This window comes from Lampetra planeri, chromosome 52, assembly GCF_965212315.1.
Source record: "Lampetra planeri chromosome 52, kcLamPlan1.2.h2, whole genome shotgun sequence".
Classification (NCBI taxonomy): domain Eukaryota; kingdom Metazoa; phylum Chordata; class Hyperoartia; order Petromyzontiformes; family Petromyzontidae; genus Lampetra; species Lampetra planeri.
Window position 1 is genome coordinate 215546 of NC_136158.1, and position 24832 is coordinate 240377.

The window sequence follows — 24832 nt, forward strand, 5'->3', positions numbered from 1 at the left end:
AGAGCTACAGTGGGGCCTTACCTGGTCAAATGAAACATGGCTTCGTGATGATGGGCTGAAGACAAATGAACAGCTATCACTGGCAGTGACAAATACATCGAACTTAAAATGCTTTTTGTATTTGGAAAGGGACAAAATTCCAACACCAACGTATTCATTGCTCGAGTTAAGCCGTCGTTGTATCTCTGGGAGTTTAGTGAACCACGGACTGCGACTTTAACCCACTATCTGTGCTGTCCGTCCAGATCTCTCACAAAGCAGCGAGATCATTCGTGTGATATGATGGCCCATGGAAGTGGATACCACAGAGCTACCTCTGAGATCCCTTCCATAGTCACGTGACAGCACTTTCCACACAGACTGCACTGCCATCTGCTAGCCACCTTGCAGCTCACCGATCTCAAATCATCCCACGGTGACCTCTCATGGTCAAGAGCTCACGATGGCCAGTGTCTTGAATGCCACCTCTCCTCGCCATCGCTTCCTTCCTTCTGACAGATACTTCATCTGTGCCACCGTCGGCAGTCTCGTACTGGGGCACGGTGCTGGTCAATGACGAACTGGAACTAGAAATCGGCCCCCAGGCATTTGTAAACGGACCGGGCCCAAATTGCCATGCGATCTCATTGGCCCATTTGGGCTGGTCCAAAAAAGACAAATGGGCCGGTGAGCAAGAATATTTGGGGCTGCCTAATATGACACATTGCAGTACAGATTAGGAACATTGTAGTGCAAACATTTTATGAAAAAAATGATATTCTTTTTTAAAACTTTTAATTACACTTGCAATCCCCCTTATAGACCGCCCCCCCCCTACTGGCCCTCGAAATAGAATACCCCACCGGGCATTTGCCCTATGGACCGCTTCCCTGTGGTCAGTCCGGGGCCTGGTGCTGGTGACTCCGTTTCACGTGGCTTTCTGTGGTCCAGCACTGTGAGGGCAAGCAGTGAGTGTTGGTGGATCACCGCACGAATGTTGCAACAAATCTCTTCCCATGGGCGTCGAGGAGGAGCCGAACCCTGACTCAACAGCAAGGTACCGACTATTTGTCCCTGCTGGATGGGATAGAGTGTTTCCCCTTCACACGCAAACTCCGGTCATCCTCGCAGCGGCTTTTGGCTAGCCATGGAACAAAGACGGTTACCGCATCACGTCCTTTCAGATGCGCTTCTGTAGCCGTCTGGAGCGCTATTCTTTCCGATTTTAAGAAGCCACTGCAGCTATTCACTTTTAAATCTAGATTGAAAACTAATTTATTGAGAACTGCTTTTTGTGTTTAGTTTGTTGTCCTTCGCCCGCACCTCCGATTAGCACGGCTGGCTACGTACGGTGCGAAAGACGTTCAACATACATACACGTGAGTTTTTTCCTTCGGGTGTTCTGGTTTCCTCCCACTCATTATTTAGATGAAAACATCTTAATATATAGAGGACCACAGAGCTCGGGTAAATATTGATAGTGCCGGCTTCACCGCCAGGCTGCTGCTGCTGCCGCCTTCCAGCTCGTCCGTAGTTCCTCAGCGACTCCTCAATGGCACAAACGAAACATAAAACGAGACTGGCGGCAGTGGTGACACACTCGTGCCTCACAGCCAAGAACCTTGCCGAGGTTCGATTCCCGACTAGGGCGCCTCTCCCTGTGAGTGGAGTTTGTATTTCTCTCCCCTTGTTCTGCGTGGGTTTCTTTCGACTTCTCCGGTAGCTGACAAATACAAAGGCCCAATACAATGTAACCGGTATTGGCCAAAACCACATCCCAATGCTGAGAAATCACGTGCACGTTGCTCAGCTGAGATCAAACAAAGCAGCAGCAACATCACCTTAACTAAACAATTTTATTTACCAGGTAAGGCCCGCTGAGCTATATAGCTCTTTTTCAGAAACGACTTGGCTATCACAAACGATAGCTCAACGAAGTGGCTTATCACGTGGACATTGACAGCAACAACATGCTCTAAACGCGTGTAGTTTCTAAATGTGGAGGGGAAAACCGGAGGACCCGGAGAAAAATCCACGCGACCATCGGGAGAGAGACACGCAAACTCCGAATATAGAGGCATTAGGGTCTGGATCGGGGATCGAACCCACGACCTCCTGTATACTTTAAATAAGTATTGAGACTAAGTGAGGCTTCCCTGTGTAAACAAGCGGAATAATTTTTATAAAAATAAATAACCAGCAGCATCACCATCTGGCTTTATGCGTGAGTCAATGGCCCTGTCTCTCAGCCTTCTCAGTGACACGGAGTCGTAGATTATGAGATTATTTGACAGGGGATGAAAGAGAGGCGACGGTGGAGAAGGAATTTGGTGGACGACAGAAGAGAGGGGAGAGAGGGAGGAGAAAGGGAGAGTAGGAAGAGAGAGGCGGGAGGGAATTAATTTTTTTTTTTTACGAAATGATGAACGAAACAAAGTGCCGAATACACCGAGCATCTTCTTGTTTCCACTGATCGTAAAAAAAAAAGAGAGGAGAGGAGCAGAGAGTAAATTGGAGAGAGGGGGATGAGAGAGAGAGGATGAGAGAGAGAGAGGGGATGAGAGAGAGAGAGCGGGGATGAGAGAGAGGAGAGAGGGGGTGAGGAGAGGAAATGAGAGAGAAAGGGGATGAGAGATAGGAGAGAGTAAATGAGAGAGAGAGATGGGATGAGAGAAAGAGGGGAGGAGAGTTAGGGGATAAAAGGGGCTGACTGAATCCCACATTCCTGCGCCCTCTTCTAACCCGAACCATATGGGGCTTCGGGATGGGAGGCTCCATTGAGTATGAACACTCACCTACTCACCCACTCACCTATTTACTCACCCACTCACTGAATCAACCACTTACTCAGTTACTCATTCACTCATCCATTCTACCACTAACTCACCTACTCATTCACCCATGCAACCACTCGCTCACGCACTAACCCACCTCATCACCCACTCTGATGCTCACTCTCTCATTAACTCACTCACCCCTTTTCTCTCTCTCCCTCGAATTCGCGCTCTCACCCACTCACTCATCCGTGAACTCTCGCTCTCTCACCTCAATCTCCCAATGCTCTCCACCAATCCCCGCTCTGCACTCGTTTTACGCAATCTCTGAGTGAATCTCACAACAACATGGGGGAGAGAGAGAGCCCGGAGAGAGAGGGAAAAGGGGGGGGGGCGAGAGGAGAGGGAGAGAGTTGGGGGGAGAGAGGGAAAAGGGGGAGAGAGGGGGGAAGCGGGGGACGAGAAAGGGGAGAGGGGGGAGATTGGAGGGAGAGAGGGAGGGACAACCGGGGGAGTGAGCAGGGGGAGAGAGAGGGGGGGGTCACTATGGGGGAAAGGGGGAGAGAGCTGCAGAGAGAGTGAAATGCAAAGAGGTGGGGGGCGAATTGAGGGGAAAGAGAGAGAAGGGAGAGAGAGCGTGAGAGAGGAAAGAAGCAGGGGGAGGGAGAGTGGGGAGAGTGAGAGTGGGGGGAGAGTGGGGAGAGTGAGGGGAGAGGGGAGAGAGGGGGGAGAGAGGGGGGAGAGAGTGGGGGGAGAGTGAGGGGAGAGGGGGGAGACAGTGGGGAGAGAGTGGGGAGAGAGAGGGGAGAGAGAGGGGGGAGAGAGTGGGGGGACTGTGCGAGGGGAGGGGGGCTCAACTACATCGCACTTCAGCGCGCTCTGCTCGCCTCTCTTCGTCATCACAATCAGCAGCAGCAGCTCGTACCTCTCGATCATCACAATCAGCAGCAGCAGCAGCTCGTACCTCTCGATCATCACAATCAGCAGCAGCAGCAGCTCGTACCTATCGATCATCACAATCAGCATCTTCACAATCAGCATCTTCACGATCAGCATCTTCACGATCAGCATCATCACAATCAGCATCTTCACAATCATCATCTTCACAATCAGCATCTTCACAATCAGCATCTTCACAATCAGCATCATCATAATCAGCATCTTCACAATCTGCATCTTCACAATCAGCATCATCACAATCAGCATCATCACAATCAGCATCTTCACAATCAGCATCTTCACAATCAGCATCTTCACAATCAGCAGCATCAGCATCATCAGCGTCCGCGCTGCTCTCCGCCCCGCGTGCAGTTGCCTGCGAGTTTGCGTGGAGGCTGTGAAGTCGCGAGTTCACAGAGGAGCACCCTCCATCACCACCATCATCATCACCACCATCATCACCAACCTCATCACCAACCTCATCACCACCATCATCACCACCATCATCACTACCACAGCGGCCCCAGCAACGGGCGCTTTCGGGACATTGCATTGGGCGCGGCGCTAAGACCTGGCAGCCGCTGCTGCTGATCGATAGGGAGCAGGAGGGGAGCAAGGTGGAAGCAGAGGACAAGCAAGGGAGGAGCTGAGGAGGAGCAGAGAGGAAGCACGCAGCTCGGAGCAAGCAGGGGAGCAGCAGGGCAAGTGCCATGCTGGCCGGGAGGAGAGGGGGGGGTCCCTCTGCTGGGGTCTGGGCCCCGCGTCTCGTCGGGGTCTGTTTTCTCCTCGCCAGTCTCACCTCATCGCAGAGTCCCAACGGGGTCACGGCACCACTAACGGTGAGTGGGGGTTCCTTCGACTACCCCCTCTCTCGTGCCCTCTCATCCCATCCCCTCTCTTGCTCTCTCTCATCTCTTACCCCCTATCATCCCCTCTCTCATCCCCTCTTTCATCCCATCTCTTATCCCCCCCCCGCCCCATCCTCTCTATCACGCGAGAGAATGAGTGAGTGAGCGTAAGGAAACTGCTGAATGAGTGAGAGAGCAAGCGATTGAACGAATGCATGATCGCTAACTCGGTGAATGAGTGTACGGTGAAGTCAATGAATGAGTGGCCTGTGTGATGAATGAGTAACACGAGGAATGAGAGTGAATGAAGTGAGCCAGAGAGGTAGAGCAAGCAACTGGAACGGTGAGTGAGAGAGTTGACGTCAGTGAATGCGCGAATAAAGTAAAAGAATAAATGAATGAGTGAGTGAACGAGTTCAGAGAATGAGATCATTGAAGAGCGACTGGACAAGAGAATGTGACAGTGAATGAGAGTTTCATGATGCATGAGTTGGCGAGAGATTACAGTGCAAGGGAAGTAAACGAGTGACCAAGTGAGATGGCGAATGGTCGAGAGTGTTTACGCACTACGTCCGTCAGCCTGTCTGTCACGACGTGGGTGTGGGGCTTGTCACGACGTGGGTGTGGGGCTTGTCACGACGTGGGTGTGGGGCTTGACACGACGCAGATCGGGTGGGTGGCGGTTCTCATCACGTGACGACGACGGATTTGCGAGACGACGTCAAATGTGGGAAGACGAAATCGCGGCGTTCAAGTTTGACTGCATCACTGGATTTGAACACAAATCTTCGTGGAGTCCATGCGTTTGCGCGATTGTTCTTCATTGGTTGAGCGTGAAACATTTGCCGTCGCCTCTTGTCCAAGCTGGGTAAATCGGACTTAAAAACATTATTGATTTATGGTTTGGTGACTTCATGTTACCTTTTCATCTATTTTGCACTATTGTCGTGTTTGCGTGTCATTGTGTTTGTGTGTGATTGTGTCTGTGTGTCATTGTGTTTGTGTGTCATTGTGTTTGTGTGTCTGTGTGTCATTGTGTTTGTGTGTGATTGTGTCTGTGTGTCATTGTGTTTGTGTGTCATTGTGTCTGTGTGTCTGTGTGCCTGTGTGTCATTGTGTTTGTGTGTCATTGTGTCTGTGTGTCTGTGTGTCATTGTGTCTGTGTGTAATCGTGCTTGTGTGTCATTGTGTTTGTGTGCCATTGTGTCTGTGTGTGATTGTGTCTGTGTGCGATTGTGTTTGTGCGTGATTGTGTCTGCGTGTCATTGTGTCTGTGTGTAATTGTGTTTGTGTGTCATTGTGTCTGTGTGTCATTGTGTTTGTGTGCCATTGTGTTTGTGTGTCATTGTGTTTGTGTGTCATTGTGTCTGCGTGTCATTGTGTCTGTGTGTCATTGTGTTTGTGTGTCATTGTGTTTGCTGTTGTAACTTTGCTGACCCGCCCATACTGGGCATCTGTCAAAAAGAGCTTCACGGCTCATCGGATTCCTCCTCCTGCAGTCGACATCAAGATTCTGATCCTGAGTTGTGCAATGACAACGCAATGGACATTGGATCTCATCAGCAAGGCCACGTGCATCGCTCGCCGTGTGCATGGGGAGAGGGACAGTGTTGTGTGTGTGTGTGTTACAATGTAACAAAACCCCTGTCATTTAACCCCGCGTGTCCCGTAATCACGGCAACCTCTCTGTTTACACGCACAATGCATTCTTTATGTAATCGGCGCTCAGATTTTGCTGAGCGTTGCGCATTTTGCCACAGCTCAACGTTTCTTGCATGTGTGTACTTATGAGCGTTTAATACTTACATGCAAAGATCCCCCGTGTAGCCTTAACAGACTGTTTGGGGGCAAGTGGCGATGTTTACTACACACCGCACCAGGTACTCGTTTGAGGCTGAGTCGACCTAGGGGAGGCCCGGGATCCGTTTAGATAATCGTCACCGGTGTTGGCCGTGAGCAGGAATCGAACTCTGAACGCCGAATTCATAGCGCAGTGCACGACCGCTCCCACAATACAGGGGGAGTCGTGGCGCAGTGGTTAGCGCACTGCGCTCCCAACTTTGTGGTTGTGAGCTCGATTCCCGCTTCACGGTCAACATCCTGGACCTCGCCTACGTTGACTCAGCCGTAAATGAACACTTGGTGCGTTGTGTAAACATCATCACTGGGAGACAAAGGCGGCCGGGCGTGGGGATAGCCACACACACCACCCCCTCGCGGTACCGTGTTGGCTTCAGAGGGTGCTCGCAAGCAGCACTTGCCCCTAGGGCCTGCATGGGCTCTACGGGGGATCTTTGTCTTTGTGTGCTCTTGCGCTGCAACCCCCGCCACGCGGGTTCCATGTGCGGCCATGGCTCACAACAGTGACGGATTTGCTGAACCGCTCCTGGCTCTCCCCTAGGTTGATTCGGCCTTAAACGATGTTGTCTGTGGGCCGAGCCGCTCTTGAAAAAGAGCTGCTTCGATCAATGGGAAATACACTTTCATTTCGAAATGCTTCAACACGGTGCGCTGTGTGTAAAGATCAGGATAGACAAAGGCGGCCAGTGGGGCGTGGTGGTGGCCACAACCCGACCCACCTCCTCACGGTGGCGAGGAGATGTTAACTCCCTCGCCTGGTACACAGGAGATGTTAACTCCCTCGCCTGGTGTGCAGGAGGTCGTGGGTTCGATGCTGACCCTGACCCCTGCTGCTGCTGCTGTGTATTTGGAGCTTGCGTCTCTCTCCCCGTGGTCGCGTGGATTTTCCTCCGGGTCCTCCAGCTTTTCCTTTCCACATTTAGAATCAACATCACCACGCGTTTAGAGTCTTTGCTGAAATTAATTCCACGTGATCAGCCCACGAGCTATCATTTATATTTAGGTGGCTTTTGAAATACATCTATCTCGCTCAGTGGGCCTTACCTGGTCAAATAAAAGATGGTTTTAAAAAGTTTAGTTTGAGTAGGCGCGGGCTAACAATAGTCGATACTTTGTCTGTTTCAGGACTGCTCCGAGGGTTACCTGTGGAATGCCGACCGGCAGCAGTGCCTGGGTGAGTCACGGCGAATCGGGGCGACCGTCCCGGCCCCCCCCCCCCCAGGCCCCCCACGCTTTGGGGGGCCCCGTGCCTTGACGTCACGGCCTCAGGTGTAATCGCTCCGCTTGAGCTTGAAGGCGTTTGGGGGCCCACACAGCGGGATTTGCCCCGGCCCCACGGTGGCTATGAGATGTCAACTACCTCGCCTGGTGTGCAGGAGGTCGTGGGTTCGATCCCGACCCTGACGCCTGCTGCTGCTGTAGATTTGTGGTTTGCGTGTCTTTCTCCCCGTGGTCGTCTGGGATTTTTTTTCGGATCCTCCGGGTTTCCCTCCGTATTTAGAATCGACATCACGCGTTTAGAGTATTTGGTTGCTGTAAATGTCCACGTGATGAGAAGCCACTTGGTTGAGCTATCACTTGTGATTTCCAGGTCGCTTCTGCAAAAGAGACACATAGCTCATTGGGCCTTACCTGGTACAATAACAACATGTGTTTAGTTTAGTTTCGACGGCCCTGCGTGGGAGAGTTGTACTGTGGAGGAGGGCATGAGATGTGCCCTCGGTGGTGGCTTTTAAGAAGCCGGCTATCAGCTGGGCCGTGGTGGCTACGCTACACGTGGAGTATAAAGAGGCATTGAATTGAGTTTTACAATCGAATGCAACGGGGAGGAAAATCTGATGCAATGTTCTGGAGCAAACATCATGGACAAAGCTCCACGGGAGAGAGACGGCCACGATTGCTGACGTCTTGGACGGAGACAGATGCGTGGCCCACAGATGGTGATGATGGCAAAGTGGGTTGGTCCTTCATGGCCGTGTCGGAGACGCCGGGCTCAGCACCGCTGAGATCGTGGAATACACAGAGACTCGCATAGAGATCCATAGACTCACACAGAGACCCATAGACTCACACAGAGACCCATAGACTCACAGAGAGACCCATAGACTCACAGAGAGACTCATAGACGCACCCCCCCAACCCCCTGGCCCCCGCCCCCACATTGCGACTCCCACAGACGTGAACGAGTGCGAGATCATCCCGGACGCGTGCAAGGGGCAGCTGAAGTGTATCAACCACTTCGGGGGCTACCTGTGCCTGCCCCGCTCGGCGCTCGTCATCCGCACCCCCTCGGGCGAGACCCACGGCGGCGGTGGGGGCGGCGCCTTCCAGCCCGCCGGGGAGAGCCCCCCGGGGGGGCACGCGGCCCCCCCGCCCAGGAGGGCGGTGACGGAGGTGGGGGACGCGGCCGAGGACGTGATGAGCCCCTGCGCGCCGGGACACGGCCTGCAGGATGGCGTGTGCGTGGGTACGTGTGGGTATGTGTGTGTGGGTACGTGTGCGTGGGTATGTGTGTGTGGGTACGTGTGTGTGGGTACGTGTGTGTGGGTGCGTGTGCGTGGGTACGTGTGTGTGGGTACGTGTGTGTGGGTACGTGTGTGTGGGTGCGTGTGCGTGGGTACGTGTGTGTGGATGCGTGTGCGTGGGTACGTGTGCGTGGGTACGTGTGTGTGGGTGCGTGTGCGTGGGTACGTGTGTGTGGGTACGTGTGTGTGGGTACGTGTGTGTGGGTGCGTGTGTGTGGGTGCGTGTGCGTGGGTACGTGTGTGTGGGTGCGTGTGCGTGGGTACGTGTGTGTGGGTACGTGTGCGTGGGTACGTGTGTGTGGGTACGTGTGTGTGGGTGCGTGTGCGTGGGTACGTGTGCGTGGGTACGTGTGTGTGGGTGCGTGTGCGTGGGTACGTGTGTGTGGGTACGTGTGTGTGGGTACGTGTGTGTGGGTGCGTGTGTGTGGGTGCGTGTGCGTGGGTACGTGTGTGTGGGTACGTGTGTGTGGGTACGTGTGCGTGGGTGCGTGTGTGTGGGTGCGTGGGTACGTGTGTGTGGGTGCGTGTGCGTGGGTACGTGTGTGTGGGTGCGTGTGTGTGGGTGCGTGTGCGTGGGTACGTGTGCGTGGGTACGTGTGTGTGGGTACGTGTGTGTGGGTGCGTGTGTGTGGGTGCGTGTGCGTGGGTACGTGTGTGTGGGTACGTGTGTGTGGGTACGTGTGTGTGGGTGCGTGTGTGTGGGTGCGTGTGCGTGGGTACGTGTGTGTGGGTGCGTGTGCGTGGGTACGTGTGTGTGGGTGCGTGTGTGTGGGTGCGTGTGTGTGGGTACGTGTGCGTGGGTACGTGTGTGTGGGTACGTGTGTGTGGGTGCGTGTGTGTGGGTACGTGTGTGTGGGTACGTGTGTGTGGGTACGTGTGTGTGGGTGCGTGTGCGTGGGTACGTGTGTGTGGGTACGTGTGTGTGGGTGCGTGTGTGTGGGTACGTGTGTGTGGGTACGTGTGTGTGGGTACGTGTGTGTGGGTGCGTGTGCGTGGGTACGTGTGTGTGGGTACGTGTGTGTGGGTGCGTGTGCGTGGGTACGTGTGTGTGGGTACGTGTGTGTGGGTGCGTGTGTGTGGGTACGTGTGTGTGGGTGCGTGTGTGTGGGTGCGTGTGCGTGGGTACGTGTGTGTGGGTACGTGTGTGTGGGTGCGTGTGTGTGGGTGCGTGTGCGTGGGTACGTGTGTGTGGGTGCGTGTGTGTGGGTACGTGTGTGTGGGTACGTGTGTGTGGGTACGTGTGTGTGGGTGCGTGTGCGTGGGTACGTGTGTGTGGGTGCGTGTGCGTGGGTGCGTGTGCGTGGGTACGTGTGCGTGGGTACGTGTGTGTGGGTACGTGTGTGTGGGTACGTGTGTGTGGGTGCGTGTGCGTGGGTGCGTGTGCGTGGGTACGTGTGCGTGGGTGCGTGTGCGTGGGTACGTGTGTGTGGGTGCGTGTGTGTGGGTGCGTGTGCGTGGGTACGTGTGCGTGGGTGCGTGTGCGTGGGTACGTGTGTGTGGGTGCGTGTGCGTGGGTGCGTGTGTGTGGGTGCGTGTGCGTGGGTGCGTGTGTGTGGGTGCGTGTGCGTGGGTGCGTGTGCGTGGGTGCGTGTGCGTGGGTACGTGTGTGTGGGTGCGTGTGCGTGGGTGCGTGTGCGTGGGTGCGTGTGCGTGGGTACGTGTGCGTGGGTGCGTGTGTGTGGGTGCGTGTGCGTGGGTGCGTGTGCGTGGGTGCGTGTGCGTGGGTACGTGTGCGTGGGTGCGTGTGCGTGGGTGCGTGTGTGTGGGTGCGTGTGCGTGGGTACGTGTGCGTGGGTACGTGTGCGTGGGTGCGTGTGCGTGGGTGCGTGTGTGTGGGTGCGTGTGCGTGGGTGCGTGTGTGTGGGTGCGTGTGCGTGGGTACGTGTGCGTGGGTGCGTGTGTGTGGGTGCGTGTGCGGGGGTGCGTGTGCGTGGGTGCGTGTGTGTGGGTGCGTGTGTGTGGGTACGTGTGTGTGGGTGCGTGTGCGTGGGTGCGTGTGCGTGGGTGCGTGTGTGTGGGTGCGTGTGCGTGGGTGCGTGTGCGTGGGTGCGTGTGTGTGGGTACGTGTGTGTGGGTGCGTGTGCGTGGGTGCGTGTGCGTGGGTGCGTGTGCGTGGGTGCGTGTGTGTGGGTGCGTGTGCGGGGGGTGGGTAGAGCAGTGTAGTGGTTAGCAAACTGCGCTACGAACCCAGTGACCCGAGTTCGAATCGCGCTCAGGGCTAACATCGATGACAAATATTTGAACTGGTCCTGGGTCTCACCTAGGTCGACTCAGCCTGAAATGGGTACCTGGTGCGGTGTGTTAAACATCTCCACTGGTGAGACGAGGGCGGTCAGGCTGGCCACCCACCCCGATGCCTACCGTTCCAGCCTTAATAGGTGCTCGTTAATTGCACTTGCCCAACAGTCTGTTCAGGCTGTATGAGATCTTTGTCTTTGAATGGGTGGTGCAGGCTGTGTTTGGGCATGTAGTTAGTGAGGTTCGTGTGTGCGAGGGGCTGGTAACCCCTCCACCTGATACCACAACATCGCACGTCGGAGAACGAGGAGGCTTACCGCAGCTGTAAGGATGAGTGGTGGGCGCGGGTTGCTGATGAGATGGAATCTGCCTGGTGAGCCGTGATCACAAATCTCTGTAATTCCATCAAAAGAGTAACATGCAACACCTCACTGTCGCCATCCTTAAGGGAACAGGTTTTTGTTATGTGAAGTCTTGGAAGGGGGGGGGGGTGAATTCCCTCAGCCCAGACACCGTCACGGGGCGAGGTGGGGGCGGCTGCGGCGCCATCTGTCGAAGAAGCGCAAAGGGCGGTCCCGAGTCTGAGAGCAGGAAAAAAGCGCCGGGCAGAGATGATTTCCCAAACGAAGTGTCTCTATGCAGACTACCCTACATGACATCTTCACAACTGGCTGGATCACATGATGGGTTCTACAGGATTGGAAGGATGCCCTCGTGGTTCCCCACTTTAAGGGGCATCTCCCTCCTCAGTGTGCTGGGAAAGGTCCTGGCAAGGACAATTCAATGTCGCCATGCCAGGTACACTGAGGAGAGGCTTGCGGAGCCCCAATGTGGTTTCAGGCCGAGGCAGTCCTGCCTGGATGCCATAATCCCTGTCCGTCTGCTACAGCAGAGGTGTAGGGAATTCCAACAGGACCTACATCTCTGCGACCTGGTCAAGGCCTATGATACCATCAACAGGCTAGAGCTTTGGGTTCTTCGTGCTTTCGGGATCCCTGACTCTGCACACAATCATCAAGGCCCTTCGTGATGGTGGGTAGGCCCGAGTAAAGTTGTGTGGCCACGAGTTAGAGCCATTTTCTGCTCATCTTGGAGTGCGTCAGAGTTGTCCTCTAGTTCCCACATTGTTTAACATCGTCTTCGGCCACGTAGTTCGGGAAGCCTTACATGGCTGTACCAGTGGAAATCCCATCTAGTGCAGATGCAATCGGAGGCGAATCGATGCCCGCGTGCAGTCAAGGGATTGCTCCCGACTGGTTAACCATGTCATGTACGCTGACGATCTGGTGGTTGCTGTTCAATCTTAGAAGGAGTTGGAGGTTCAGATAATCGTCACTGGTGTTGGCCGTGAGAGGGAATCGAACTCGTGTCGCCGGGTTCATTGCGCAGCGCGCTAACCGCTGCACTATCGCTCCCCACACACCCTCACACACACCCTCACTCACACACTCTCACACTGACACACTCTCACACTGACACACTCTCACACTGACACACTCACACACACACACACTCACTCACTCTCACACTGACACACTCTCACACTGACACACTCACACACACACACACTCACTCACTCTCACACTGACACACTCTCACACTGACACACTCACACACACAACAACAACAACAACAACCGCCATTCGCCACTAAGTGGCGGTGACGTCACCACGACGCTTGTGCCAGGCCATGTGCACCTTGAGGCCACGTGAAGTGTCGAACGCCCGCTGGCAGGAGGTCACGGGGCAGACCCAGCAGGTGCCACGGGTCGACTGACCGAGATGACCGAGATGACTGGCTGATGCACCACCTGTGCCCCCTACTGTGCCAACTTGCTGTGCTTTAGCCACCCGGCGCTCCGCTCGTTGTTGTGAGCGTCGCTCCTCCGCCCTCCGTTGTTGTTGGAGGGCGACTGCCTCCAACTGCCCAGTAGCGTCCTTCACGAGCCTCCTCCACTGAGGCCGATCTTGACACCGCTGGTACCAGTCATCGGCAAGTCCACTCAGCTCCACGTCCTCCTGTACCACATCACTCCATCTCTTCTCTAGCCCGTGCTGCGCCCGTTTAGCCCCCTCGATCCGGCCGAACAAAAGCTGTTTAGGCATGCGGTGGCTGGGCATGCGGGCTACATGACCCAGCCAACGCAGCCTTGCCTGCCGGAGGAGCTCACTGATGGGACTTTGCCCAGATCTTTCAAGGACTTGTGAGCTCCTCACACAATCCAGCCTGGTTAAACCCAGGATGGATCGTAGGCAGGCCAGCCTAAATGTTTCCAACCGGCGAAGATGCTCCACTAGGGGGGTCCACGTTTCGCAAGCATAGAGAAGGGAGGGAATGACCGTGGCCGAGAAGACCTGAAGCTTCGTGCGGAGCGACAGACCAGGTAGCTTCCACACAGCGTTACGCAACCGATGAAAAGATATTGCCGCTCGACTGATTCGGAGTGAGACCTCTGCTGATAAACTGGAGCCGGTCATGAGCACACTGCCCAGGTATGGGAAACTCTCTACTCTCTCCACAACTGCCCCATCACCGATTGGGAGTTGTGGGGGTGGAGTGCCCGATGGTACAAAATACCCAGGCAGGTGCTTAGTTTTGGTGGGGCTGATGGTAAGGCCCCACCTCTTAGTGGCACGCTCCAGTCTCAGCAGCAGCGTCTCCAACTCCTCTTCTGAATGAGCAGCTATTACCAAATCATCGGCATACATAACGTGGTTGACCAATAGGGAGCCATCCCTTGATCGCACCCGGGCGTCGATCAGCCTCCCATTGTATCTGTACCAAATGGTAATTCCCCCGGTACAGCTATTGAAGGCTTCACGAACTACGCAGTCGAAATAGATGTTAAATAATGTGGGAGCCAGAGGACATCCCTGTCGCACCCCAAGGTGTACAGGGAAAGGCTCCGACTCCCGGCCACGTAGTTTTACCCGGGCCCGCTCACCATCATGAAGGTCCTTAATGATCGTGAGCAGAGGGTCAGGGACTCCGAAAGCACGAAGAACAACCCAGAGCCCAGTCCTACTGATGGTATCATAGGCCTTGACCAGGTCAATAAAGCAGAGATGTAGGTCTTTTTGGAATTCCCTACACCTCTGCTGTAGCAGACGGACAGAAAATATGGCATCTGTGCAGGACCGCCCTTTCCTGAAACCACATTGGGGCTCCGCAAGCCTCTCCTCAGCATGCCTAGCAAGGCGATGTTGAATAATCCTTGCCAGGACCTTACCCGGCACACTGAGGAGTGAGATGCCCCTGTAGTTGTTACAGTCGGTACGGTCCCCCTTCTTAAAGAGGGGGACCACCAGGGCATCCTTCCAGTCCTGCGGAACCCGTCCAGTGGTCCAGACTGTTGTTATGATGTCATATAGGGCAGTCTGTGCACAAACGCCACCCTCCCTCAGCATTTCGCCTGGGAGATCATCTCTGCCCGGTGCCTTCCCTGGTCTCAGACTCCGGATCGCCCTCAGTACTTCCTCAACAGCCGGTACCTCAGCCAGCCACTCACAGGGGGTGACCTCTTCCAATATTTGAGGCACCGCAGCCTCAGCAGGGTTATCCCCACTTTGTGCCATGATGTTTTCCTGGCTGAGAGATTTTCCCTCCCCCAGGACCTCACAGAAATGCTCAGCAAATCTGCAAACCTGTTCCTGGGGGTCGGAGATTGGATCACCGTTTTTTCCTCTAATGATGGTAATAGGTGTGGCGCTGCAGGTTACTTTTTTGATGGAGTTAAATAGTGATTTGTGATCGCGGGCTACTGAGGCAGACTCCATCTCCTCAGCAACCCGCGACCACCACCCATCCTTACAGCGCCTCACGGCTCTCCGAACCTCCGAGCGAAGACTGCGGTAAACCTCCTCATTCTCTGACGTGGGATGCTGTAGGCGATGAGAGTGGGCCTGTCGCTTTTTCTCAATTAACCTGAACACCTCCTCCGTCAGCCAGGGTTCCCGGGGAGGTCTGGACCGCGTACCCAAAGCAGCCATTGCAGCTGCATGAGTCACAGTCTTAAACCTCGCCCATTTACCCTCGACATCAGGTGGAGTGGGGGACGATGCCAACCCCAGCTGCAAGCGATGATGAAATTCTCGCTTGCAACTTTCATCAGCTAACTTAGACCAGGCCACTTTTGGTTGGAATGGGATCCTGGGTGTACACCCACCACCGGAGTGGAAGAATGGCAGGCGCATCTTACAGATGACTAGTCGATGGTCAGAGGGCAGATCAGCTCCACGGTAGGTCCTGGTGTCAAGGACATGGGCTCGCATCCGCTGGTCCGTCACTACGTAGTCCAGCAGATGTTCTTGCTTGGACCCGGCATGCATCCATGATGTTGTGTGGATGCGCCGATGCCGGAAGAGCGTGTTGGTAATTACAAGCCCATGGGCTGCACAAAAATCTAGCAGCCTCCTACCGTTATTATTGAGCTGATCTGGCCCATGCCTTCCAATCACTCCAGACCAGGTGCCAGCATCATGACCAACTCGGGCATTGAAGTCACCCAACAAGATGACTCTGTCCCGAGTGGCCACTTTAGCCAGCACCTGTGACAGGAGGTCATAGAAAGCGTCCGACTCATCGGCTTTGCCTGCATCCCTCCACAGATGTTCGTCTTCGGTGGGGGCATAAGTAACCACGACCACCACTCCTCGCCTCTGGTTGATGGGAAGGCGAGCCCAAAGTATCCTGGGGCTTACAGCTTCCCACACCTCACCGCCACGCTCCCACGCCCCCTTCATTCTTTTGTTCAGAAGAAGAGCCACACCCTGTTGTTTGGCAGTCTCCTGCCCCGAGTAGAGGACTGTCCACCCCTCATGGTGGCAGGAGCCAGAACCGGTCCACCGGACCTCCTGAATGCCACAGAGATCCAGGCGGTACCGGTCCAGCTCCCGACAGAGGAGTGGCAGCCTCTCCTCCGCAGTGAGCGTTCGAACATTCCACGTGGCCATCCGCAATGGTTTTTCGTTGTTTCTGGAGGAGCCCCGAGGGTTAAAATTCAATCTCCTGGCTCCGCCAAATGGGGTTTGGCCAGGAGACGTCATAAAAGCCTGACCCCCCGGGGCCTCCGGCACAAGCTTATTAATTACAGGTTTATGTTTACTTCGTAGTTTAGTGGTGGTTAATTGAAGGTGGAGGGGTTACCAGCCCCTCGCACCCGTCCAGAGCCCCCGTTTAGCCACTGTGGTGGTCACAGACGCCATGAGGGGAGAGGCCAATGGGCATTGGCCCTCCCCCCACAGCACTGCCCACGACAATGTTGCCCGTCCGGCACCGCGAGGAGGTAGGAGGTTGTTTTGCCGGACACTCACACACACACACACTCTCACACTGACACACTCACACACTCACACACTGACACACTCACTCACACACTCTCACACTGACACACTCTCACACTGACACACTCACACACACACACACTCACTCACTCTCACACTGACACACTCTCACACTGACACACTCACACACACACACACTCTCACACTGACACACTCACACACTCACACACTGACACACTCACTCACACACTCTCACACTGACACACTCTCACACTGACACACTCACACACACACACACTCACTCACTCTCACACTGACACACTCTCACACTGACACACTCACACACACACACCCTCACACTGACACACTCACACACTCACACACTCTCACACTGACACACACACACTGACACACTCACACACTCACACACTCTCACACTGACACACTCACACACTCTCACACTGACACACTCACACACTCACACACTGACACACTCACTCACACACTCTCACACTGACACACTCTCACACTGACACACTCACACACACCCACATGTGCTCCCGATTTGGGGGTCTATCAACATGTCCCCTGAGTGGGGTCATTGGCGGTGATGGGTGGGGCGGGGGGAGCGGAAACACGCGGGCTCGCAGATGTGAAGAGCTCTGGGGCTTTGGGGATGATGGTCGCGGTGTGTGTTCGTGTGTGTGTGTCACGATGTGGTGTGTAAACATCACCACTGGGAGACAAAGGCGGCCGTGCGTGGTGTTGGCCACCCACCCCTTCGTGTGTCGTGCCCGTCTTCATAGGTGCTGGCTAACAACACTCGCCCCAACAGTCTGTTCAAGCTATACGAGGATCTTTGTCTTTGTTAGCGCGCTGCGCGATGAACCCGGCGACCCGAGTTCGATTCCCGCTCACGGCCACCACCAGTGGCGATTATCTGAATCGATCCTGGGCCTCCCCTAGGTCGACTCAGCCTCAAATGAATGGTGCGATGTGAAGAGATCGCCACTGGGGAGACAAAGGCGGCCGGGCGTGGGGCTGGCCACCCAGCCCCTCGTGTGCCACAGTGCCGGTAGCCTTCATAGGGGCTGCTCGCGGACAGCCAACAGTCAGTCTGTTAAGGCTACACGGGGGACCTTTGTCTTTGTTGAGTGCTAGAGTGTGTGTGAATATAAAAAATATTCCAGTGTATGTGCGTATGTGAGAGCGTGTGTGTGTGTACGAGTGTGCTAGAGTGTATGAGTGTGTGTGCACGCGTGTGTATAAGTGTGTCAGTGTGTGTGTGTGAGTGTACGCACGTGTGTGTGAGTGTGTGAGTGTACGCACGTGTGTGAGTGTGTGTGAGTGTATGAGTGTGTGTACACGCGTGTGTATAAGTGTGTCAGTGTGTGTGTGTGAGTGTACGCACGTGTGTGTGAGTGTGTGTGTGAGTGTATGCACGTGTGTGTGAGTGTGTGTGAGTGTGTGTGTGGATGCACGTGTGTACACTCACGTGTTTACTCTCGGGGAATCACGACGTCAGTCCTTGCCCCTTTGGCAATCGACTGCTGGACGAGGGCCTCCCCACGACTCGTCCGTGGTGGTGGTGGGGGGGGGTGGGGGTGCTTGACCATACTTCACCACACTGATCGGTGCGTAATTAACGCCGGTTCGAGAGCGCCCGTCAAGGTCAACTTCCCCCACGACCCCTCCGCGCCCCCTCTCTGCCGCTACAGACGTGGATGAGTGTGTGGGGGGGGGCGAGCCTGTGTGCCCCCCATCCAAGACGTGCGCCAACACCGCGGGCAGCTACACGTGCCAGTGCCCCAGCGGCTACCAGGAGAGCTACGGAGGCGTCTGCGTCGGTAAGTGGCCGCCCCACGGGGACATCGGGGGGTTGACAGCAGCACGACGATGATGATGGTGGTGGTGGTGGAGGTGGTGAGCGTGAGGGTGGTGGTGGGGGTGGTGGTGGTGGGGGTTGCGGTGGTTGTGGGGGTGGTGGGGTTCTTTTCACTATCTGTGTGCTGTCTGGGGCCGCACTAAATAACAAAAGATAAACAAATAACAAGAAGACAAAAAATAAAAATAACAAGAAGATTAAAAAAATAACAAGAAGATAAAAAATAAAAACAAAAAGATAAAACAATTTAAATAACACGAAGATTTAAATAAAAAAAGAAGATAAAAAATAACAAGAAAAATTAAAATAAAACTAACATGAAGATAAAACTAACAAGAAGATAAAAAATAAAAAATCACCGAAGTCCAAGAGCCCCACTGCAGTCCTTAGAGAGCCACCCGCCTGCAGCGCCAGAGCCGCAGGCTGACGACCCCTGCGGTGGAGCAATGGGGGTACAGAGAGGGGGTACAGCAAGGGGGTACAGAGAGGGGATACAGAGAGGGGGTACAACAAGGGGGTACAGCAAGGGGGTACAGCAAGGGGATACAGAGAGGGGGTACAGCAAGGGGGTACAACAAGGGGGTACAGAGAGGGAGTACAGCAAGGGGGTACAGCAAGGGGGTACAGCAAGGGGATACAGAGAGGGGGTACAGCAAGGGGGTACAACAAGGGGGTACAGAGAGGGGATACAGAGAGGGGGTACAGAGAGGGGGTACAGCAAGGGGGTACAGAGAGGGGATACAGCAAGGGGGTACAACAAGGGGATACAGCAAGGGGGTACGGAGAGGGGGTACAGAGAGGGGATACAGCCTAGTATATGGGGTACAGCAAGGGGATACAGCCTAGTCACCTAGTGTATGGGGTACAGAAATAATCTGCGGCTGCTGTGTCTCCCCGTGTGTGTCCCGGCGTCTCCGTGTGCCTCCCGGCGTCTCCTCCACTTCTCCGCGTGTCTCCCCCCGCCCCCCCCCCCCCCAGACATCAACGAGTGTCTGTACGGGCACTGCCAGCAGCGCTGCGTCAACTCGCCGGGCTCGTACCGCTGCCAGTGCTCGGCGGGGTTCGTGCTGGCGGACAACGACCACTCGTGCCAGGGTGAGCGCTCGAGCGAGCCACAGGTCTGTGAGCATCCACCGCGCAAACCACGGCAGCGGGAGATGCGGATGGTAGCTGATGATGCACAAATGGGAAATAAACAAACTGGTGGTCTGACTGTGGTCATCCAGAACTGAGCGTAGTACAACGTGGAACGACACGTTAGCGAAGGAGACATCATCACAGCGACGACGACGATGGTGACACGACTCCGCTCGTGCTCCTGACGCCGTTGTCTGCGCTTGCCCCACCTGAGTGTGAGACTGGAGACGTCGCTCTGCGTCTACATCAGCAGCAGACGTCTGGAAGAAGAAGATCGACTCAGCACTATCCATACACTCAGCACTGTCATAGACTCAGCACTGTCATAGACTCAGCACTACCCATAGACTCAGCACTGTCATAGACTCAGCACTGTCATAGACTCAGCACTACCCATAGACTCAGCACTGCCCATAGACTCAGCACTGCCCGTAGACTCAGCACTGCCCACAGACTCAACACTGCACCATAGACTCAGCACTACCCATAGACTCAGCACTGCCCGTAGACTCAGAACTGCCCATAGACTCAACACTGCCCGTAGACTCAGCACTGCCCATAGACTCAGCACTGCCCGTAGACTCAGCACTGCCCACAGACTCAACACTGCAGTCCATAGACTCAGCACTGCAGTCTATAGACGCAGCACTGCCCATAGACTCAACACTGCACCATAGACTCAGCACTTCCCACAGACTCAGCACTGCCCATAGACTCAGCACTGCCCACAGACTCAACACTGCACCATAGACTCAGCACTACCCATAGACTCAGCACTGCCCACAGACTCAACACTGCACCATAGACTCAGCACTACCCATAGACTCAGCACTACCCATAGACTCAGCACTACAGTACCCGGTACGATGTGTAAATATCGATGTGTAAACATCGTACCGGGGCTGCGACAAAGGGGGCGCTCATCGGCGCGCCGTGCCGGCACTTTCTAAAAAGAGCTCTTCATTTGTCTTGCCTGCGCGGGGCTACCTGGGGGAGCTTCGCCTCTGTGTCTGTGTGCGCGCAGACGTGGACGAGTGTGCGGGCGAGCAGCCGCCGTGCGCCCAGCTGTGCGCCAACTCGCACGGCAGCTTCCAGTGCCGCTGCGAGGCGGGGTACTCGCTGGCTCGCGACCGCCGGGCCTGCACCGGTACCGCACTGGCAGGGGCGATCACGATGATGATGATGATGATCACGATGATGATGATGATCACGATGATGATCACGATGATGATGATCACGATGATGATAATCACGATGATGATCACGATGATGATCGCGATGATCACGATGATGATCACGATGATGAGCACGATGATGATGATCACGATGATGATGATCACGATGATGATGATCACGATGATCACGATGATGATGATGAGCACGATGATGATGATCACGATGATGATGATCACGATGATCACGATGATGATCACGCCGATTATGATCACTATGGTGATTACGATGACGATAATGATCACGATGATGTTCATGATGACGAAGATCACGATGACAATGATGACGACGCTGATGATGACGATGATGATGACGATGATGATGATGACGATGATGATGATGATGACGACGATGATGATGACGCTGATGATGACGCTGATGATGACGATGATGATGATAACGATGATGATGATGATCACGATAATCACGATGATGATGATGATGATGATGACGCTGATGATGATGACGATGATGACGATGATGATGACGATGGAGACCAGAGAGTCTCAGAATTTGCTTTTGGGAACTCGTCACGGGAAACGGTGAAATTGAGATTCGTTAGATTGAGATTAGTTAGATTAATTTACTTGAGCATGAAGGTGTTGGGCTCTTCCTCTCTGTCGCTCACCCTCTCTCTTACTCACCCTCTCGCTCACCCTCTCTCTCACTCACTCACCCTCTCTCTCACTCACCCTCTCTCTCTCACTCACCCCCCTCTCACTCACCCTCTCTCTTGCTCACCCTCTCTCTCACTCACCCTCTCTCTCTCACTCACCCTCTCTCTCACTCACCCTCTCTCTCTCACTCACCCCCCTCTTACTCACCCTCTCTCTCTCGCTCACCCTCTCTCTCACTCACCCTCTCTCTCACTCCCCCTCTCTCTCACTCACCCTCTCTCTCTCACTCACCCCCCTCTCACTCACCCTCTCTCTCACTCACCCTCTCTCTCACTCCCCCTCTCTCTCACTCACCCTCTCTCTCTCACCCCCCTCTCACTCACCCTCTCTCTTGCTCACCCTCTCTCTCACTCACCCTCTCTCTCTCACTCAGCCTCTCTCTCGCTCACCCTCTCTCTCGCTCACCCTCTATCTCACTCACCCTCTCACCCTCTGTCGCTCACCCTCTGTCTGTCCACCCCACGAGATGTGGACGAGTGCCGCCACTCCACCTCGCTGTGCCACTACCGGTGCCACAACACGGACGGCAGCTTCCACTGCAGCTGCCCCGAGGGCTTCTCCATGCACAGCAACAACCGCAGCTGCCTGGGTGACTCGCACCATCAACACCGTCAACACCGTCACCACCGTCTCCATCATCATTGTCATCACCGTTATCATCATCATCATCACCACCGTCTCCATCATCATTGTCATCATCGTTATCATCATCATCATCACCACCGTCTCCATCATCATTGTCATCACCGTTATCATCATCATCATCACCACCGTCTCCATCATCATTGTCATCATCGTTATCATCATCATCATCACCACCGTCTCCATCATCATTGTCATCACCGTTATCATCATAGACTTCATTATCGGCATCATAATAATCATCGTGAGCATCCCGCACCTCCAATTAGCACGGTTGGCTACGTACGGTGTGAAAGAAGTCCAACATATGTACATAATCATCGTCGCTAGTATTGCCATCATCATGATCATTATCGTCATCATCATCGTCATCATTGTCGTCATCATCCTGTCCCCGTGTGCCCCTGCATGTCCTCGTGTCTCCGTGCCTCATTCCTCTCCATGTCCCTTGCCCCCCCCCCGCCCCCCGGCTAGACGTGAACGAGTGTGAGGGGGGGTCTGGGGGACCCGCTTGCCGCGACTCCCAGCGCTGCTACAACCTGCCCGGCGGGCACCGCTGCATCGACGCGCTCGTGTGTCGCGAGCCCTACACGCAGTCCGCAGACGAGTGCGTGTTCATGTCGAGTCCACCGAGGAGTGGACCACGCACCCACTCACTCACCCGCTCACTCACCCGCTCACTCACCCGCTCACTCACCCGCTCACTCACCCGCTCACTCACCCGCTCACTCACCCGCTCACTCACCCGCTCACTCACCCGCTCACTCACCCGCTCACTCACCCGCTCACTCACCCGCTCACTCACCCGCTCACTCACCCGCTCACTGACCCGCTCACTGACCCGCTCACTCACCCGCTCACTCACCCGCTCACTCACCCGCTCACTCACCCGCTCACTCACCCGCTCACTCACCCGCTCACTCACCCGCTCACTCACCCGCTCACTCACCCGCTCACTCACCCGCTCACTCACCCGCTCACTCACCCGCTCACTCACCCGCTCACTCACCCGCTCACTCACCCGCTCACTCACCCGCTCACTCACCCGCTCACTCACCCGCTCACTCACCCGCTCACTCACCCGCTCACTCACCCGCTCATTCGTTCATCAGCCCACTCACCCACTCACTCATTCAACTACCACTCACTCACTTACCCACTCACTCATTCAACTACCCACTCACTCACCCACTCACTCACTCACTTACCTGCTCACTCACTCACTCACTCACCCACTCACACACTCATTCAACTACCCACTCACTCACCCACTCACTCACCCACTCACTCATTCAACTACCCACTTACCCACTCACTCACCTGCTCACTGGTTCATCAGCCCACCCACCCACTCACTCACTCATTTATCAACCCACTCATTTATCTACCCACTAACTCATTCAACTTCCCACTCATTCACCCACTCACTCATCCAACTACCCACTCACTCACGCACTTACTCATTCAACTACCCACGCACTACTTTATCTACTCACTCACCAACTTACTCACTTATTCACCCACTCACTCATTCACCCGCACACGTACCCAAAACTGAACTATTTTTTTATTTTACCAAAGGCCCACTGAGCTATGTAGCTCTTTTTCAAAAGCCACCTGGCCACAAATGATATCTCAATGAAGTGGCTTATCATGTGGAAATTTATAGCAGTCAAAATACTCTAAACGCGTGTACTTTGTGTGGAGAACCGAGAGAAAAACCGGAGGACCCGGAGAAAAAAACTCCAAATAAAGTACAGCATTATATAGCCGAGTACCCAATCACCCACACACACTCGTCCACTTACTCGCTTATTCGCCCACCCACCTGTCTGTGCGTGTGTCTGTGCGTGTGTCTGGGCGTCTGTGCGTTTGTGCGTGTGTCTGTGTGTGTGTGTCTGTGCGTGTGTCTGTGCGTGTGTATGTATGTCTGTGCGTGTCTGTGCGTGTGTCTGTGCGTGTGCCTGTGTGTCTGTGTGTGTCTGTGCGTGTGTGTCTGTGCGTGTGTTTGTGCGTGTGTCTGTGCGTGTGTCTGTTCGTGTGTCTGTCTGTGTGCAGCCTGTGCGTGTGCCCCAGCGAGCTGCCCGCGTGCACGGACCTGCCCTACTCAGTGCGCTACAAGTTCATGGACATCGCGGGCGGGCGCCGCGTCCCCGCAGACATCTTCTACCTGCAGTCGCGCGTCCACTACCAGGGCGCCTACAACTCCTTCCAGATCCGCGCCGGCAACGAGGCCAAGGAATTCGTGCTCAGGGTGAGAGAGGTCACCCCCAGCGGCAGGTCGCGTTTGCCAACCTGATGCCCGCCTGCCCGCTCGCCAGCCCACCTGCCCAAACGCCCACCCACACTACCACCCGTCCTCTCGCTTACACACCCACCCATCCACTCGCCCGCCCGCCCACCCGCTCGCTCGCCCACCCACCCGCTCGACCGCCCACCCACTCGAACCACCCACCCACTCGCCCATCCACCCACCCACTCGCCCACCCACCCACCCTCTCGCCCACCCACCCACCCTCTCGCCCACCCACCCACCCATCCTCTCGCCCCCCACCCATCCGGCCAACGTTCCGCCCACCCTCCTCCCGCAGCAACTGAACGAGCACACGGCGATGCTGGCGCTGATCCGTGCGGTGCGAGGGCCTCGCGACATCCCCCTGGAGCTGGAGGTGTTCACGGTGCACCCGCTGCTGGGCCTGCACACGTCCTCGCTGCTACGCCTGCACATCTTCGTGACGAGCCAGCCGTTCGGCAACCGCTGAGTCCCAGCGTCGTCATCGTGACCCCCCCACCCACTAACCCCCCCACCCACT

At 55.2% G+C, this 24832-nt stretch overlaps 1 protein-coding gene across 2 annotated transcripts; it reads left to right on the forward strand.

Moving 5' to 3' along the window:
• The first annotated feature begins 844 nt into the window (after positions 1 to 844).
• Positions 845 to 24832, forward strand: LOC144734712 (EGF-containing fibulin-like extracellular matrix protein 2). Of its 2 annotated transcripts, XM_078617036.1 has the most exons (11): positions 845 to 1036; positions 4291 to 4531; positions 7526 to 7574; positions 8577 to 8867; positions 18164 to 18292; positions 19309 to 19425; positions 20492 to 20614; positions 21844 to 21966; positions 22494 to 22626; positions 24078 to 24273; positions 24611 to 24832. In XM_078617036.1, the coding sequence occupies exons 2-11, from the start codon at positions 4403 to 4405 to the stop codon at positions 24779 to 24781; spliced, it is 1461 nt and encodes a 486-aa protein (XP_078473162.1). In that variant the 5' UTR covers positions 845 to 1036; positions 4291 to 4402; the 3' UTR covers positions 24782 to 24832. The 2 variants fall into 2 exon arrangements, with proteins under 2 accessions (XP_078473162.1, XP_078473161.1); XM_078617035.1 differs by lacking the exon at positions 845 to 1036 and having other exon boundaries at positions 3607 to 4531.